The sequence below is a fragment of the Heterodontus francisci genome, chromosome 11 (assembly GCF_036365525.1).
Source record: "Heterodontus francisci isolate sHetFra1 chromosome 11, sHetFra1.hap1, whole genome shotgun sequence".
Lineage (NCBI taxonomy): Eukaryota > Metazoa > Chordata > Chondrichthyes > Heterodontiformes > Heterodontidae > Heterodontus > Heterodontus francisci.
The window spans coordinates 31647773-31664332 of record NC_090381.1 but is presented as its reverse complement, the minus strand read 5'-3'; the positions used below and the strand labels follow the sequence as shown (position 1 = coordinate 31664332).

Genomic DNA, 16560 nt, shown 5'->3' with positions numbered 1-16560 from the left:
AAGATCTCTCAGTGCCACTTTTGAAAAACATTTCCAGGGACCATTTTTCAAAGTCAAGTGGCCTTTACATGACCCCCTTTGAAAACTCCAAAGTTTAACATTTCTTCAATCTTTCAAAAATGAATCCTCAAAAAATATATTTAACAAAACACAGAGGCACTCTTTTAAGACCTGCACTCCTGCAACATCCATAAAGTAGCTCCTTGAATCTTGATTCCTTCCACTTCCATCTCCATGACATTTTGGTCAGCTATGTGGCCTTGTCCAATCTAGACCTTCTCCTTTGTTATCTCTTGCCCCACCCCCACCTCACTTGCTTATAATCTGTGACTTTTCTAATATTTGTCAGTTCCGAAGAAGGGTCACTGACCCGAAACGTTAACTCTGCTTCTCTTTCCACAGATGCTGCCAGACCTGCTGAGTGGTTCCAACATTTCTTGTTTTTGTTTCAGATTTCCAGCATCCGCAGTATTTTGCTTTTATTCTAAAGAATTCATCTTGGTCTGGCATCATACACTTCTGAACAAGTGTCTATCATGCAGCTTTTATTAATGTTCATCACATTTCCTCTCAAATTGGTCTAGCTGTTCTGTGGCTGGTGGATTACCCACTGATTCATTTCTCTTTAATTTTGGAGTTCCCCAGAGCTCTGTCCTGTCTACCATTCCAGTTCTTCTTCATGTCAATGACCACCTGCACCTATGACCAAACTGTCTTACAATCTAATGGCTACATCTTTGTCTTTTGCAAACCTTTTGAAGGAGCCATGAAAACTTGTTATTCACATACTTTGCAATTATAACCATATTTTAACTCTAATAACTTCACCCATAGTTTTTGCTCGTTCAACATTTCTGGACTTAGTCTTCGCTAGCCACAAGTGGAATTCCCACATAACCTCCATTGCTAAAGCTGCCTCCAAGCTCTTGTCTTCTCTTTTCATGCCAAACTTTTCTTTCGCCTCAACAGGTCAATTTGCTATGAAGCTCAAATCAGTCCAAGACTTGAAACTTGCTGCCATATTAAGATGGCCTCTTCCAGCACTTAACTCACAGTCCTAGATAGGATATAAAGAAAAGCATATCATATGACAGCTGATCACTCCAAGCCAGCTCTTCACTGTAATGTTTCTTCTCCCTGTCATCACTATTGGTTATACTGTGGTAATTCCTATTCTGAATTTTCCTCTTGTTCCTCCTAAGCTCAAAGCATGCTATCCTACATGCTCTTCCTTCTCTGTGTATCCTCACCAGATCTAGAATCATTGCACCATCAGGGAATGCAGGTTGAACTTTTCAGTTATTTAAAATCGGGTTACTTATAAGTGGTGGACTAGACTTTAAAAATGCTTATTCTTTTGTGATAAACTTGTTTTCAGCTTTATTAATAAAGCTGCAGCAGGTTACCACGCCTAAATATACCAAGGATTTTTTTTTAATGCAAGGAAATAAAAGAATTAGGTTCTAAAACATTCCTGATTGAGCCAGTTCATGGAAGATTTTAGATCTGTGATTGTACAAATGGATTTGGGTGAATACTTGAACCATTACTTCACTTCAGAAAACTAGGGAAAGTTTGAGTGCAATTTGTACCCAAATTTCAGTCAAAGTGGAAACTGTGCCCCACAAGCTTTAATATCATTATAATAAGAAACATTACACACACAGGAGAATAGTGTAAGAAAGCTGACCTTCAATATCCTGATAAATATGTGCCGAGGAAGCCGGAAAATCCTCAGCACTCTCTTTTGACTCCTCATTAAGGAATTTTCTGGGGTTTCACCTCTCAGCATAGGTCTATGGATGAGTGATGTCTGACTTGGCTCATCGAATCTTCTTATGTTTAACCCAGTCCAGATCAAATGTAATTTAATTTACTGATACTTGATTAAGTTATCCTCAAACTGGGTGAGTGAATTAACTCTTTCTTGCCAAATCATCAAGGAAGAAGCCACACCACAAGTCATGCACTAAACACTATTTATTGGTCATAATTATGACCACAAAGTTGAGTACACAAACACTTAATAGACATGTGTAATTGTAATAACAGTTACCTAGCAGTTCAGTAGCAAATTATTAATGAATAGTTATTTAACGAAACAAGTAGCAAAGATTACACAGTGCATCACTATAAATCAGTGCTAACAAATGTTGAGTATTAACTATAGCAGTTAACAGAGTTTGAGGTTAAAAAATTATTCACTTTATTTCAACAGTAATTCTTTAGATAGCTGAAGTTAACAACTTTTAAAGCTAGTCTATCAAATAGCTCAAGTTTGTGGGCGTGATTAACAATGTTCAGAGCTTACATGACCTTATCCTCACGAATGGTATGGCCGGTGAATCTCTTTGCTTTCCTGGGACACAGTTGTTGCTTTCTGGAGTTTGAGTTGATGAACCCCTTCACAGCAGGGTTATCTGTTTAACTTGGATCTTTGGTTCCGACTGAACCCACCTTACATGAGTGGTGGTATCCAAGCTGGCTTCCCTCTCAGACAACTCACAAGTCAGGTGTGTGATGGAATACTCTCCACTTGCCTGGATGGATGCAGCTTCAACAACACTCAAGAAGCTTGACACCATCCAGTAGAAAGCAGCCCACTTGATTGGCACCCCATCCACCACCAACAACATTCACCCCCTCCACCACCGACGCACAGTGGCAGCAGTGTGTACCATCTACAAGATGCACTGCGGCAACTCACCAAAGCTCCTTCGACAGCACCTTCCAAACCCGCAACCTCTACCACCCAGAAGGACAAGGGCAGCAGATGCATGGGAACACCACCACCTGCAAGTTCCCGTCCAAGTCACACACCATTCTGACTTGGAACTATATCGTTGTTCCTTCACTGTTGCTGGGTCAAAATCCTGGCACTCTCTTCCTAACAGCACTGTGGGTGTACCTACCCCACATGGACTGCAACAATTCAAGAAGGCAACTCACCACCACCTTCTCAAGGGCAATTAGCGACGGGCAATAAATGCTGGCCTAGCCAGCAACACCCACATCCCATGAATGAATAAAAAAAAATTAAATGACACTCATTGCACAGCCTGGAATGGCTGTTGTAGCTACAATTTAGCTTATAACCTCTGACTCACTGTCCTTAAAGGTACCCTGCACTGGTAAGGGTATCTATTGCACCTGCTAAATAAAAGTTCTTACAGAGAAAAAATTAAGGAAGTAAAAGTTTTCTTTGGGTTAACACAGAAAGACTGATACTTCTAGCAATGAAAAACTCTACTTCTGAGTGACCCACATGTCAGAAGGGCTCACCCCCTTTCCTGTCAATCATCCGCAACAAGAATGTACTGAAACATGGAATTCCAGACAGGCTGGCTCCATTTTCACCACATACCTTTATCTTACAGCCTTATTTTTAATAATGGGACTCACAAAAATATGAAGGGTCATGGTCCATTTATGACTCATTAATTTCTTCTCTGGAACTGAGCCAGGGATAATGACATGACAACTTATTCACATAAAGGCTTGTATTCACTATTTTCTTCCCTGTACTCAGTTCATAAGCTTAATTCCATACTGTATGTGTATCCTCAGACAGTTTTCAGGGTTTTTCTCCATACGAATCTCAAAGGCAACCATTTGTCAATTTTACTGAGGATTGTTCCTATAACAGCAAATAAAAAGCTTTGCATGATGGAGTCACACATGAGCAGATTTGCTCAGTCTAATCTACAAACCAGTGGGATTTACACATCTAATTAGCATTGATAAAGATCGGATTGTTTTTGTGACTTCTCGGTATCTGAATGCATAGACATATGGGGAAACTGCCCTGGGTAACATCGTAAGCATGTTTGTCATTGACAGAGTGATCCAGACTCTGGTCATATAGGAAACTGGATACAGTTTTTGGAGTGCCCACTCTACCATCAGCACAAGCAGGGGAAAGAAGTAAAAAACTAACAGCACTGAATGGACAACATAGGTCTGCCTCGCCCTGGAGTTGCCACCCCATATCCCCGATGACTTAGTTTTACAGTATAACATGACATAGCAACTGGAGATCAGTACTAAACATATTAGGAAATAAATTACTATGAAACTGTAAAAAATTGTTAGCAAAGATGATTGAAGGACAGAAAACACAAATATTAAAGGTAAAATACAATTTGACAATGTGGAGAATGGACTCTGTTGAGTTCCCAGTGTTATTATATAGATGACAGATGGCGCAATAGCAGAGGCAATCCATATACAAATGATGATTTTGAGGGTTCTGGTGTGCGGTAAAAGTGAGTTATAATGAAGGGGCCAACCAACAGCCACATAAGTGTCCTCCACCATAGCAGTGACTGTCAGAGTCCCATTACAATAAGCCACCATTAGCACATACAAGAGTGTTTCACAAATGACTCTAGGCATTTCTGCACCTGCGGCGTTAAGAACGTCAATGAAGGTGTTCAGTATTGAATAAATCAAATCATTAACTAAACTGTTGGCAAGCAGCAGATACCTGGTCTCCTGACAGAGGTTGTTGTTTGAAAAGATGGCCAGCAGGACCAGAGGAGTGGCCAACAGTGAGGCAAAGAGACAGATTACCAGAGGAATCATGAAAATATCTGTTTTGGAATGCCCCATAGCATTGACCCATGCTTGAATTATAGTTTGTTGAAGATGAAGGTCCTCAGGATGGGAAACATTTGCAGAGAATTGCATAGTAACAATTTCTTCACCCAGAGGTAGCATCTCATTGTCGAAATCACAAAGTTCACATTTAGATAAATTCATTCTGTGCTGCTTAGAGGAAGCTCATGATTCCACAGATCTGTTCCTGTTTGTGTCTGGCACAGAAATGCTTTCCAAGCTCCTCAACCAACTCAACTCATTGACTTTGACTAAAGTCTTCTGTGGGTTACTGCAAATGACGGCTGCAGCCACTGGCAAGCAATGTTCTCCAAATATGAAGAAGGAAAATCCTTCTGTACAAATGAAAAGGAAACCATCCTTCACTCAGTTTCTGTATGCAGCACAAAATCAGTTCCAATATATTGAATTGTCCTGTTCCGTCTTCAGAGTCATGGGAGTAGAAGTCAATCCTGCAGAAACTGAATACAGAAAAAAGAGATTCGGAATTATTCTAGCATCTTCCAGAATTATCTACATCTCACAAAAATGAATATATTGTATCAACAATGGTCTTCACGTGGAATAAGTGTAGTATCCTCAAGGACAGCACAACATCAATACCTGTCGCTCCCAATCGAGCAGAGATTCACTGTAACTTCCTTTGTCAGAAGCTCGATGACTAATTGTTTGATTTGATACTTCATTGGGCACATACTTTACCTGACTAATGCTACTGAACAGAAGGATCAGTTTACTTAAACTAGCCTCTGAATGAATTACAGCTTCTAAACAACCTCTCCCAAAACAGCACTAAATCACATCAACAACTTCGAGTGGTGGAGATGATTCTGTTTGTTTTTGTAAAACAGTATATTTATTAGTTACATACAAAGGAAAACAGAGCCACATACATAAAAATGTTATGTTAATATTTAGCAAGTTGGTATTGATGAAGTCTGAACCAAATCACCTAAATTAATCACTTTCTGATTCTCTGACATGCTACCATTGATGTACTCATCAGTATGAGAAGTAGTCCAAGTGTCCCATTCTTGCAGCTGTCAGATATGACAATAACTATTGAAGGAGTTTATGTAGGAACATATGAACATAGAAAATAGGAGCAGGAGTAGACCATTTGGTGCCTTGAACCTGCTGCACCATTCAACTAGATCATGGCTGATCTTCTACCTCAATGTCATTTTCCCGCACTATCCCCATATCCCTTGATATTTTTAATATCTAAAAATTTATCAATCTCTGTCTTGAATATACTCAATGACTGAGCCTCTACAGCCCTCTGGGGCAGAGAATTCCAAAGATTCACCACCCTCTGAGTGAAAAAATTCCTTCTCATCTCAGTCATAAATGCCTACCTCTTATTCTGAGACTATGTCCCTTGGTTCTAGTCACCCCCCCAGCCTCGGGAAACATCCTTTCTGCATCTACCCTGTCGAGCCCTGGAAGAATTTTGTATGCTTCAATAAGATCACCTCTCATTTTTCTAAACTTTAGAGAATATAGGCCCAGTCTCCTCAGTCTCTCCTCATAGGACAATCTCACCATCCCAGGGATCAGTCCGGTGAACCTTCGTTGCACTCCATGGCATGTATGTCTTTCCTTAGGTAAGGAGAGTAAAACTGTACACAATACTTCAGCTGCGGACTCACCAAGGCTCTATACAATTGCAGAAAGACTTCTTTACTCTTCTACTCAAATCCTCTTGCAATAAAGACCAACATATCATTTGCCTTCCTAATTACTTGCTGCAACTGCATGTTAGCTTTCAGTGACTTATGAACAAGGACACCCAGGTCCCTTTGGACATCAACACTTCCCAATCTCTTACCATTTAAGAAATACTCTGCATATCTATTTTTCCTACCAAGGTGGATAACTCCTTATTTTTCCACTGTATATTCCATTTGTCATGTTCTTGATCACTCACGTTGTCTGTCTAAATCCCCTTGAAGCCTCTTTGCATCCGCCTCACAACTCACATACCCACCTAGTTTTGCGTTATCAACAAACTTGGAAATATTACATTTGGTCCCTACACCCAAATCATCGATATAGATTGAGAATAGCTGGGGCCCAAGCACTGATCCTTGTAGTACCCCACTAGTGACAGCATGCCAACCTGATAATGACCCGTTTATTCCTACTCTCTGTTTTCTATCCGTTAACCAATTCTCAATCCATGCCAGTATATTACCCCGAATCCCATGTGCTCTAATTTTGCTTATTAACCTCCTGTGTGGGACCTAATCACAAGCCTCCTGAAAATCCAAATACAACACATCCACTGGTTCTCCCTTATCTATTCTGCTAGTTACAGCCTCAAAAAACTCCAACAGGTTTTGTCAAACTGATTTCCCTTTCATAAATCCACGTTGGCTCTGCCCAATTCTACCATTATTTTCTAAGTGTCCAGTTATCACATCCTTTATAATAGATTCTAGTGTTTTCCCTGTTACTGATGTCAGGCTAACAGATCTGTAGTTCTCCATTTTCTCCCTTCCTCCTTTCCTAAATAGTGGGGTTACATTTGAGATCTTCCAATCTGCAGGAACCGTTCCAGAATCTATAGAATTTTAGAAGATGGCCAACAACGCATCCACTATCTCTACAACCACCTCCTTCAATACTCTGGATGGACATCATCAGATCCAGGGGATTTATCAACTTTCAGTCCCATTAATTTCTCCAGTACTACTTTATTTTGCTAATATTGATTTCCTTTGTTCCTTATTCTCACAATCCCCTGGTTCTCTAATATTCCTAGCAGGCTTTTTGTATCTTCCTCTGTGAAGACAGATACAAAGTATTTGTTTAGTTTCTCTGCCATTTCCTTATTCCCCATTATAAATTCTCCTGTCTCTGCCTGTAGTGAGCCCACATTTGTCTCTGCTAATCTTTTCCTTTTTACATATCTATAAAAGCATATAGTCCATTTTTATGTTTCTCACTAGTTTACTTTCATATTCTATTTTCTCTTTCATCACCGGTTTCTTGCTCCTTCTTTGTTGAATTCTAAAATGCTCGCAATCCTCAGGCTTATTACTTTTGTGACAACTTTATAAGCCTCCTTGATCGAATACAATCTTTAACTTCTCTTGGTTGGCTCAACTTTCCTGCTGGGTTTTTGTGCCTCAAAGGAATGTAAATTTGTTGTAAACCATGTATTAATTCTTTAAATGCTAGCCATGGCCTGCCTACTGTCATACATTTTAATGTAGTTTCCCAATCTACCACAGCCAATTTGTCCCTCATACCTTCGTAGCTTCCTTTGCTGAGATTTTAGACCCTAGCTTTGGATTGAACTACATCACTTTCAAACTTAATGTAAAATTCTATCAACTGATTGTACAACTGATTGTAACAACAAATCAACATTAGATACCAGCTTTCCTAAACTCACTATTTGCTTGAGGTACTGGTCAATATTTTAGTGTGAGGGACACCAAGCTGACCCCATTAGAAATTCATAACACGGCTTCCAAAAAAAAGTTGTGCGCAGCAAATTTGTTTAGTGTTTTTTAAGGAAGTCACTAAGGTAGTGGATGAGGGAAATCTGGCAGACGTTGTCTATCTGGACTTTCAGAAAACCTTGATAAGGTACATCACACCAGGTGATTTCACAAGTTGAAATCTTGTGATATCAGAATTTGAAATGCTGGATTAGAAATTGGCTCCTATCGCCCAGTCAAAAGGTTTTGTAGTTAACGGATGTGGTTTAGCATGGAGACATGTTACTTGTGGTCTCTCAGGGACCAGTCCTAGTCTGCTACTCTTCATCGTCTTTATTCATTACCAGAATTTATCAATGGTCAGGATCACTGTGAAGCAGGTTGGGGGCAGTGCGAAGCAGACCTGAATCAGAGCAGTGTGAAACATGGGCGGCACAGTGGCGCAGTGGTTAGCACCGCAGCCTCACAGCTCCAGCGACCCGGGTTCAATTCTGGGTACTGCCTGTGTGGAGTTTGCAAGTTCTCCCTGTGTCTGCGTGGGTTTCCTCCGGGTGCTCCGGTTTCCTCCCACATGCCAAAGACTTGCACGTTGATAGGTAAATTGCCCCTAGTATAGGTAGGTGGTAGAGAAATACAGTGACAGGTGGGGATGTGGTAGGAATATGGAATTAGTGTAGGATTGTGGGTGGTTGATGGTCGGCACAGACTTGGTGGGCCGAAGGGCCTGTTTCAGTGCTGTATCTCTAAATAAAAAATAAATAAATACCGGGATTGGAGCAGTGTGAAGCAGACTGGGACTGGAGCAATGTAAAGTATATTTCTGGGGGAAAAAATTGGAACAATGTGAAGTGATACTTACCTGGCAAGGGAGAGACCATAATCAGTGGGTTTTGACCCTGCTGGAGGTGTTTTTGGTTGGGAGGGGGAGGGTTTCAGCTCAGTTATTACGTCATTTTGCCCTTTGGGATTGGAGATCTACCGTGGTTGTTGTTTTCTTGTTGGTTGGGGTTTTGGTGCCTGTCCCAGGAAAGCTTCAGGCAAAAATAGCTGCAACCAACACCACAGCTCCAGGCCAAGGGGTGCATAACACCGTTAGGGTAGCGGTGAAAGATAGCGAAGGAGGTGCACCCATCGATCGCGCCTTCTTCATTAAGAAAATCCTGATTGAATGCTGTGGATTCCAAGCTGCAGACATCTTCTGCCTGCAGGACATCCCAGCAGTGGATATTTCAACGTGACGTTCAAGAATGTGGCAGGATGCATCAAGTTCCTGAAGGTGTTCAAGGAGAGAGGAAACTAGGCGCCACTGTCAATCCTCGCGGCAGAGCCGCTCTTCATGCTGCCATCACAACGGAACTGGGTGGTGATAATCCACGTCTATAACCCCCATGTTCCTGTCATGGATGTGCTCACTTCCTCGCCAGGTACGTCGACATGGCCAGGAGAAGCACTGAGGTCAAGGACCCCTTTGGGATTTGGACCAGCAAGCGGCAAGTCACGGTGACCTTGAAGGTCGATGCCAATGGAGCCATCATCCACCCTCCCTCCAGTTTCACTGTCGGGGGAAGTCGAGCCTTGTTGGTCTACACAGGGCAGCCCAGAGTTTGTCGTACCTGTGGCAAATCTGGTCACGTGATGGCCAACTGCAGCACAGTCGTCTGCAAGAACTGCAAGGAGGAAAGCCATCAGACCAAGGACTGTAAGCAGAGTAAGTGCTGCAACCTGTGCGGTGGGGCAGGCCATCTCTACAAAACCTGCCCCAAACGCTGCCTCAGTTAATCACAGGCAACAAAGTCCAAGGAAAGGCTGGAGGAAGGAACAGTGAACGCGCCTGGTGCTGCAAAGGAGACCAGCAACCCTTCCCCCAGTGAGGAAAATCCATCTAAAAAGAAGAGGAAAGAGGAGGCAGCTGCAACAAGTGACCCAACACCTACCCCGTGCCAGGAAACTCTTCCTCAACACAGAATCAGTGGAGGAGGAGGCAGTAGAGGGACAACTGGAAGAGTGGCAAGTGGTCAAAAGGAAAACCACAAAGAAGAAGCCCCAAAAAAAGGAACAGGTCATCACCCAAACCAGTGGCAAGAGGAGACTACTGTCTGAGACGGACTATGGCAGCTGCTCCTCATTAGATGAGGAAGGGCCAGAAAGACAGAACCTGCAAAAGAAGCAGCAGAATGCAAAGGAGCTAGAAGAGAAAGCTCCCCAGCTCCGTGGCTGTGGAAGCTGTGACAGGCCCAGCGCGCCTCAACCCCAAAGCGCCGAACCCAGTGGGATGCCCAGGGCACCCCAGCTCCAGGAAGCCGGGAGCAGAAACGTCCTCAAGGAGGAACAGAGGGGAAAGACACCACCAGCAGAGGACAGTGCAAACCTCGCTGCCTACAAGACTCCCCCTGCCGACGTCACCCCAGTGGAACAAACCCCCCATGAGTGACCAGAAGTTTTTTTTGAGCCCAACAAATGTGCAACAGCCACACTATGGGGTATGCAGGAAAATCCCCAAGAACTGGGACTAGTAAGGACACCTGGTGTAGTAAGCGACATCCAGCTTTAAATGGGTATAAAGATTGCTTCCATAAACCTGCATAGTGTTAAATCCACTACGCGATGTGTTTTGACCTTGGGCCACCTCGCCAAGGTCAAAGCTGACCCACTGTTTCTGCAGGAGTGTGGGATACCGCACCTCAGCACTTACAGGCAATGGTCGCAATGGTGGTCCCATGGGCCATCGATCTGGTCAGGGGAAATGATTCCCGTTCCTCTGGCCTGGGTATTCTGCTGTGGGGAGGCAACTTCACCATCTCCAAAGTTAAGAAGGTGGTAGGCGGTCACCTCCTCGTAGCAGACGTAATGTACAACAATGCTCCCCTCTGGTTAATCAACGTATACGCCCCGGTTCAATGCAGCGAGCGACTGACCGTCCTCCAGCAGCTCCCATTGCTGCTGGCGACATCCAGGCCGGTCATTCTAGGCGGTGACTTCAACTGCATCATTGATGCAGCTGGACGATCCGACAGTGACGACAGCAAACTGGACGCTACGTCCAGATTCCTAATGGAAACAGTAAAAGATGCCAAGCTGCACGATGTCTTCAGCAAACCTGCAGATGGAGCGAAGCGTAGATACAGCTGATCAAGACCAGACGGGTCTGCCGTTCCAGGATTGACTTCCTTTTGTGTCCCGTACATTCACGGTCAGATCCAACGACATCAAGCTGGTGTTCATCTCTGACCACTGCCTCTTACTGGCCGACTGTCACTTACAGGACAACCAGCCGGTTAGCAGGGGGACATGGAAGCTGAATGTAACACTGCTGAGCCCAGAGAGCATTGAGGAGCTCAAAAGGGATCACAAAAGTTGGAGAACCATGAAACCCCTCTTTGAGTCTCCGGTACACTGGTGGGAAGCGATCAAAGTTTTTCAAACTCAAAGGTGTTCAGAGGGCTAGAGAGAGACAGAGGGAAATGTCCTGACTCCAGAAAAGAATGCAGAATCTGCTCCTGCTGCGGTCAATGGGTGTCGAGGTCAAGGAGGATCTCCAAGAGGTGAAGAGTGAGCAGTCCTCGCTCTTTGCCGTGGAGGCCTCCAAGATCACCTTCTGGTCCGGAGTCCGCTCTGTTGAGCATGATGAGATGTGCTCGTGTTTCTTCTTCCAAAAGGTATGCAGGGATTAGCAGCCTGAAGGAAGAGGACTGCTCAGAAACGTTATCGCCGTCTAACATACTAAGGATTAGCAAATCCATTTATGCTGGGCTGTGCAATGTGAAACCCACAGACAGCACGGCCTCCCAGTTCTTCTTGTCATCTATCACAGAGGTTTTAGATGACAGAACGTGGGAGAATCTGGACAAATCGCTAACTCTAGGCGAGCTGACAAAGGACGTCAGGTCCTTCATGAAGAGTAAAATTCCCAGAAGCGAAGGATTACTGGTCGAGTTGTATTCGACTGTGTGGGATTGGATTGGCCCAGACCTGCTGGAAGTGTATGAGAGTATGCTTCTGGCTGGCAGCATGTTAGAATCCATGAGGAAAGGCATCATCACGCTCATCTAAGAGCAGAAGGAGGAGAGGGCGGAAATCAAAAATTGGCGGCCCATCTCATTGCTTAATGTAGGCTACAAGGTTCTGTCCAAGGTTGGGTCAAGTCTGCTCTGGAGTTGGTGATCCACCCCGATCAGACCTGTACTGTACCTGGCAGGAAGATCTCTGATAGTCTCGCGCTACTCAGGGATCTGATTGCCTCTGTACGAGACAGGAGGGTGGACACCTGACTCATCAGCCTGGACCAGGAGAAGGCAATTGACAGGATATCGCATGATGGACATGCTCTCCAAAATGGGGTTTGGGGAGGGAATCCACAATTGGATCCAACTGCTCTACACAAACATCAGTAGCGCAGTCTCAATCAATGGGTAGGAATCAGAAAGTTTCCCGATCAAATCTGGAGTCAGACAGGGCTGTCCTCTCTCCCCTGTCTTGTTTGTTTACTGTATTGAACCCTTTGCTGAGACCATTAGGAAGGATGCGGGCATAAAAGGGGTGACAATCCTAAACAGCAGAGGCACTCAGGTCAAAGCCTCCCTGTACATGAATGACATTGCTGTCTTCTGCTCGGATCCACTGTCCATTCGCAGACTAATTAGCATCTGCAACCAGTTTGAACTGGCTTCGGGAGCGAAAGTAAATTGAGGCAAGAGCGAGGTCATGTTCTTTGGGAACTGGACTGAACGATCCTTTGTCCCCTTCACCGTCAGGTCAGACTACCTGAAGGTGCTGGGGATATGGTTCGGAAGGGGCCGGGGCATGCGCCAAAACTTGGAAGGAGCAAGTAGCCAGGGTATACTATAAACTGAGCATGTGGGCGCAGCGATCTCTCTCCATTGTGGGTCAGAATCTGGTCTTCAGGTCGTCAGATCCTTCTTGCGCACCCAGAATCTCACCACTTCCGCATGCTGCCCTCGAGGTGGCTGTGGTGGGGAAGAGACTGTTGCCCACCTCCTTCTGGAATGTGCCTTCTCAAAGCAGATGTGGAAAGAGATGCAGTGGTTTGTGTCGAGGTTCATCCCAAGCAGCTCCATAACACAGGAGTGTTCTATGGGCTGATCCCAGGGACGCACACCAAGATAAACATCAACTGTTGCTGGAGGACCATCAACTCGGTGAAGGACGCATTTTGGTCTGCCCAAAACCTGTTGATCTTCCAGAGCAAAGAGTTGTCCACGATCGAGTGTTGCAGGCTGGCACATTCCAAGGTCCAGGAATGCGTGCTGAGGGACGCACTAAAGCTTCGGGCAGCTGCTGGAAAGGCTCAATGGGGAAAGGCCACTGTGTGAGGCCCTCATGCCATAGTATATCGAGGGGCTGGAACCTGTGTAAAACCCCTCAGGCTGTATGCACCAGAGAATGTTTGACATGAAATGTAAATGTGCATTGTAAATATAACCTATAAAGACAAGTGTAGTGAGGCACGTCATACACTGGATTGAGAGAAACTGATCTGTATGGCACTTCATGTCATGTTAAATTTGAACTTTTATGTGATGTATTTGAACAAATTTAATGAATAAAGTATATTTTTGGAAAAAAATATCAGTGTGTAAACCGTGGCGTGGAGTCAACCCCCCTTCGGCACCTTTATTCCCTTCGCCCACTTGATCCTGGCCATAACGTGGGACTAAGTCCTCAAAATTCAGGCTCAGGCTGGGTGATTGGGATTTCAGGGTTACAGGAGAGCCACCTTCCACCTAATCCACCAGCTACGGTTATTGGCTTCGTACAAAGAGGATAAAACTCAGTCCTTTCTTTAACTATCAATTTACTTTATTCATGTTGTACAATGAAAGAATATGGCTTATACACTTGGTTAGACAAAAGCATGCAACTCAAACTGGGTTATACAGTTTATGACAAAGCTAGCTAGAATCGATACGCACACCCACTAGGTTCCTCTGACCTTCCCTGACCTAGTCACAGAAAACAAAGGATAATACCCGAAAAAGGGGCGAGCTGATGCTGGCCAGGCGTTCCGTTCTCTCTCTCTTTTACGTCGTCGCCGCGTTGCTAACGACGTAAAAGAGAGAGAGAACGGAATGCCTTCCACTTCCGCGATGGTTGGTCTCTGGAGTTTTTCGCTGGGTCTATGCCCGAGAGTCTCCATACTTATTCTTTTTCTTATCTCTTCGAGCTGTGCTGTCTCTTTCCTGTTGGTTTAGGCCTGCTCACCTCGTTCGTATCTTCTCCTTATTGGCCCAGGCCCAAGGACCCCGGTATCACTCCGTGCCCAAATAAGGCTCTATTCTTGTGATATCTCCCTTGTCTTTCACATAAATTAATTAGTTAAAACTGTTTTTTACCAACACAGGCCAGTGTCTGAGCTCAGGTTACTTTAGTTCACAAGCTGTTCAGCAGTGTCTGAGCTCAGGTTACTTCAGTTCACAAGCTATTCAGCAGTTTGTAACAGACTCAGTACTTCTTGCAGCCCCTGGCCAACAAGTGTGAAGCATTTTGGGAGCAGTGTGAAACAGGTCGGGAGCAGTGTGAAGCAGGTCGGGAGCAGTGTGAAGCAGGTCGGGAGCAGTGTGAAGGAAATCGGGAGCAGTGTGAAGCAGGTCAGGAGCCGTGTGAAGCAGACTGGAAGCAGTGTGAAGCAGACTGGAAGTACTGTGAAGCAGGGTCAGGAGCGGATGGGGTTGTGATCTGCGAGTCTGAACTGAACTGGAAAGGAGAGAAAGGAAAAATAATTGTGAAGTGACATCACAGGACAGTGAGTCACTTGGAGTGAGTACAATAATAAACTTCTAATTTAATCTAAATTAATCGACTCTAAAGTAAGACTTGATTGATTAATTAGTATAAAAACTAAATCTAAAGCCAATTTGATAATTTATCATATAATTAAAATCAATGCTCAATTAATCAAGCAGTTAACATTAAATAATAGGGCCTAGTAAAACTAAAGAAGTCTGAATTTTTCAGTAAAATAAAAATCAAAGGTTTTTAGGTGATAAGTAAAAACATTTCAGTTAACTTCCCTATAAAATAAAGTGACTTCAGCAGCTGATTGGTAAGTCTTTATTTATTTAAGTAGTAATTTTCATAGTCTAATAATTAGAGGCATGGAAGGGCAGCTCAGACCCGTGGAGTGCACATCCTGTTCCATGTGGGAACTCCGGGACACTTCTCCTGTATTGGACAACCACAAGTGTAAGAAGTGTTATTAGTTGGAGGAGCTGCAGCTCTGGGTTTCAGAGCTTGAGCAGCAGCTGACATCACTGTGGCGCATCCACGAGAATGAGAGTTTCATGGATAGCACATTTATAGATGTGGTCATCCCACAGCTTAAGTTTATGCAGGCAGAGAGGGAATGAGTGACTGCCAGGCAGTCAAGAAGGACCAGACAGATAGTGCAGGAGTCCCCTGAGTGCATCTCACTCTCCAACCAGTGTTCAATTCTGAATACTAGTGAGCGTAATTGTCTCTCTGGGGTGTGTAGCCAGAGACTAGTCCATGGAACTACGGTTGGCTCAGTTACGGGGGTGGGGTGCAGGAGAAAGATTGTGTTATGAGTGCTTCCATTTTTATGTTAAATTATGAGGATTTGTGTGTTAAAACTGGAAAAAGATTCCACAGATGCTGGAAAGTTGTGTTTTTTTTTAAAGAGTTCATCGGAAGGTCTTTTGGACTGAGCTTGTAAACAACAGTTACTGGAAGAATCCAGGAGTGCTAAAAACAAGCCCTTACTGGAAGGCACCTTTCTTCAGATAATTACCCAGCAGGGTTTTTTTGACTTGGGGAAAGATGTTTACGAAGAAGTGATAGATCAAGATTTATAGGAGTCAGGAGGCTTGACTATTGTGACAGTGTTTTTGGTTTCACTTTGAACAGTGCGTTGATGATATGGACAGTGTTCTGAAAAGACAGTTGGAGAAAACCTGCCAAGGGAGCAAACCCCAACTCAGCTTGTTCCAGCTCTTTGAAAAGCCTGCCAGTTTTCTATCTCTTTGAGAAGCTCTGAGAAGCGAGTGTAAGAAACTGCCTGAAACCTTTGTTGCTGCATTTTTCCTGGAAAGCCTGTTCAAACTGATCTTTAACGTCGCCTGACAAGAACTGTCCTAGGCAGATTCCAGTGACAGCTATCTATGCCTATTTCGGATGCCAAACCGAAACAAAGGACATCTGACAGCTTTCCATATCTTCCCTTTTTTTTTCAAGAATTAGCAAGTATTTGGCCAAAGTTTTCTTTTTGTCTTTTTTTGAAATAGAGCTGTAAAGAGTAAATCTCTTTTTTTTGGTTAACCAGTGTGTGTGTGTGTGTGTGTGTGAGGGACTAAGGTATAAAGGGAACTTTTATATTTCAATCTGTGTTAATGCTTCATTACTGGATAAGTCTTGTTTTATAATAAACTGATAATTTTGTTGTTTATTAAAGAAACCTGGTTGGTGTATTTTATTCTGGGATAAAAAATAGAGTCTATGATTGACTGTATCAGTAACT

The 16560-nt window shown here is 43.7% G+C and overlaps 1 protein-coding gene across 1 annotated transcript; it reads right to left on the bottom strand.

The window, feature by feature from the left end:
- Positions 1-3702: 3702 nt before the first annotated feature.
- LOC137375009 (probable G-protein coupled receptor 148) lies at positions 3703-4761 on the bottom strand. The gene has a single exon (XM_068041633.1). It carries the CDS (start codon positions 4759-4761, stop codon positions 3703-3705), a length of 1059 nt encoding a protein of 352 aa, XP_067897734.1.
- Between the last annotated feature and the right edge of the window lie 11799 nt (positions 4762-16560).

What these genes read in the sequence shown, in the direction of transcription:
- LOC137375009 (XM_068041633.1), bottom strand. Translation starts at nt 4,761, where the DNA reads ATGAATTTATCTAAATGTGAACTTTGTGATTTCGACAATGAGATGCTA.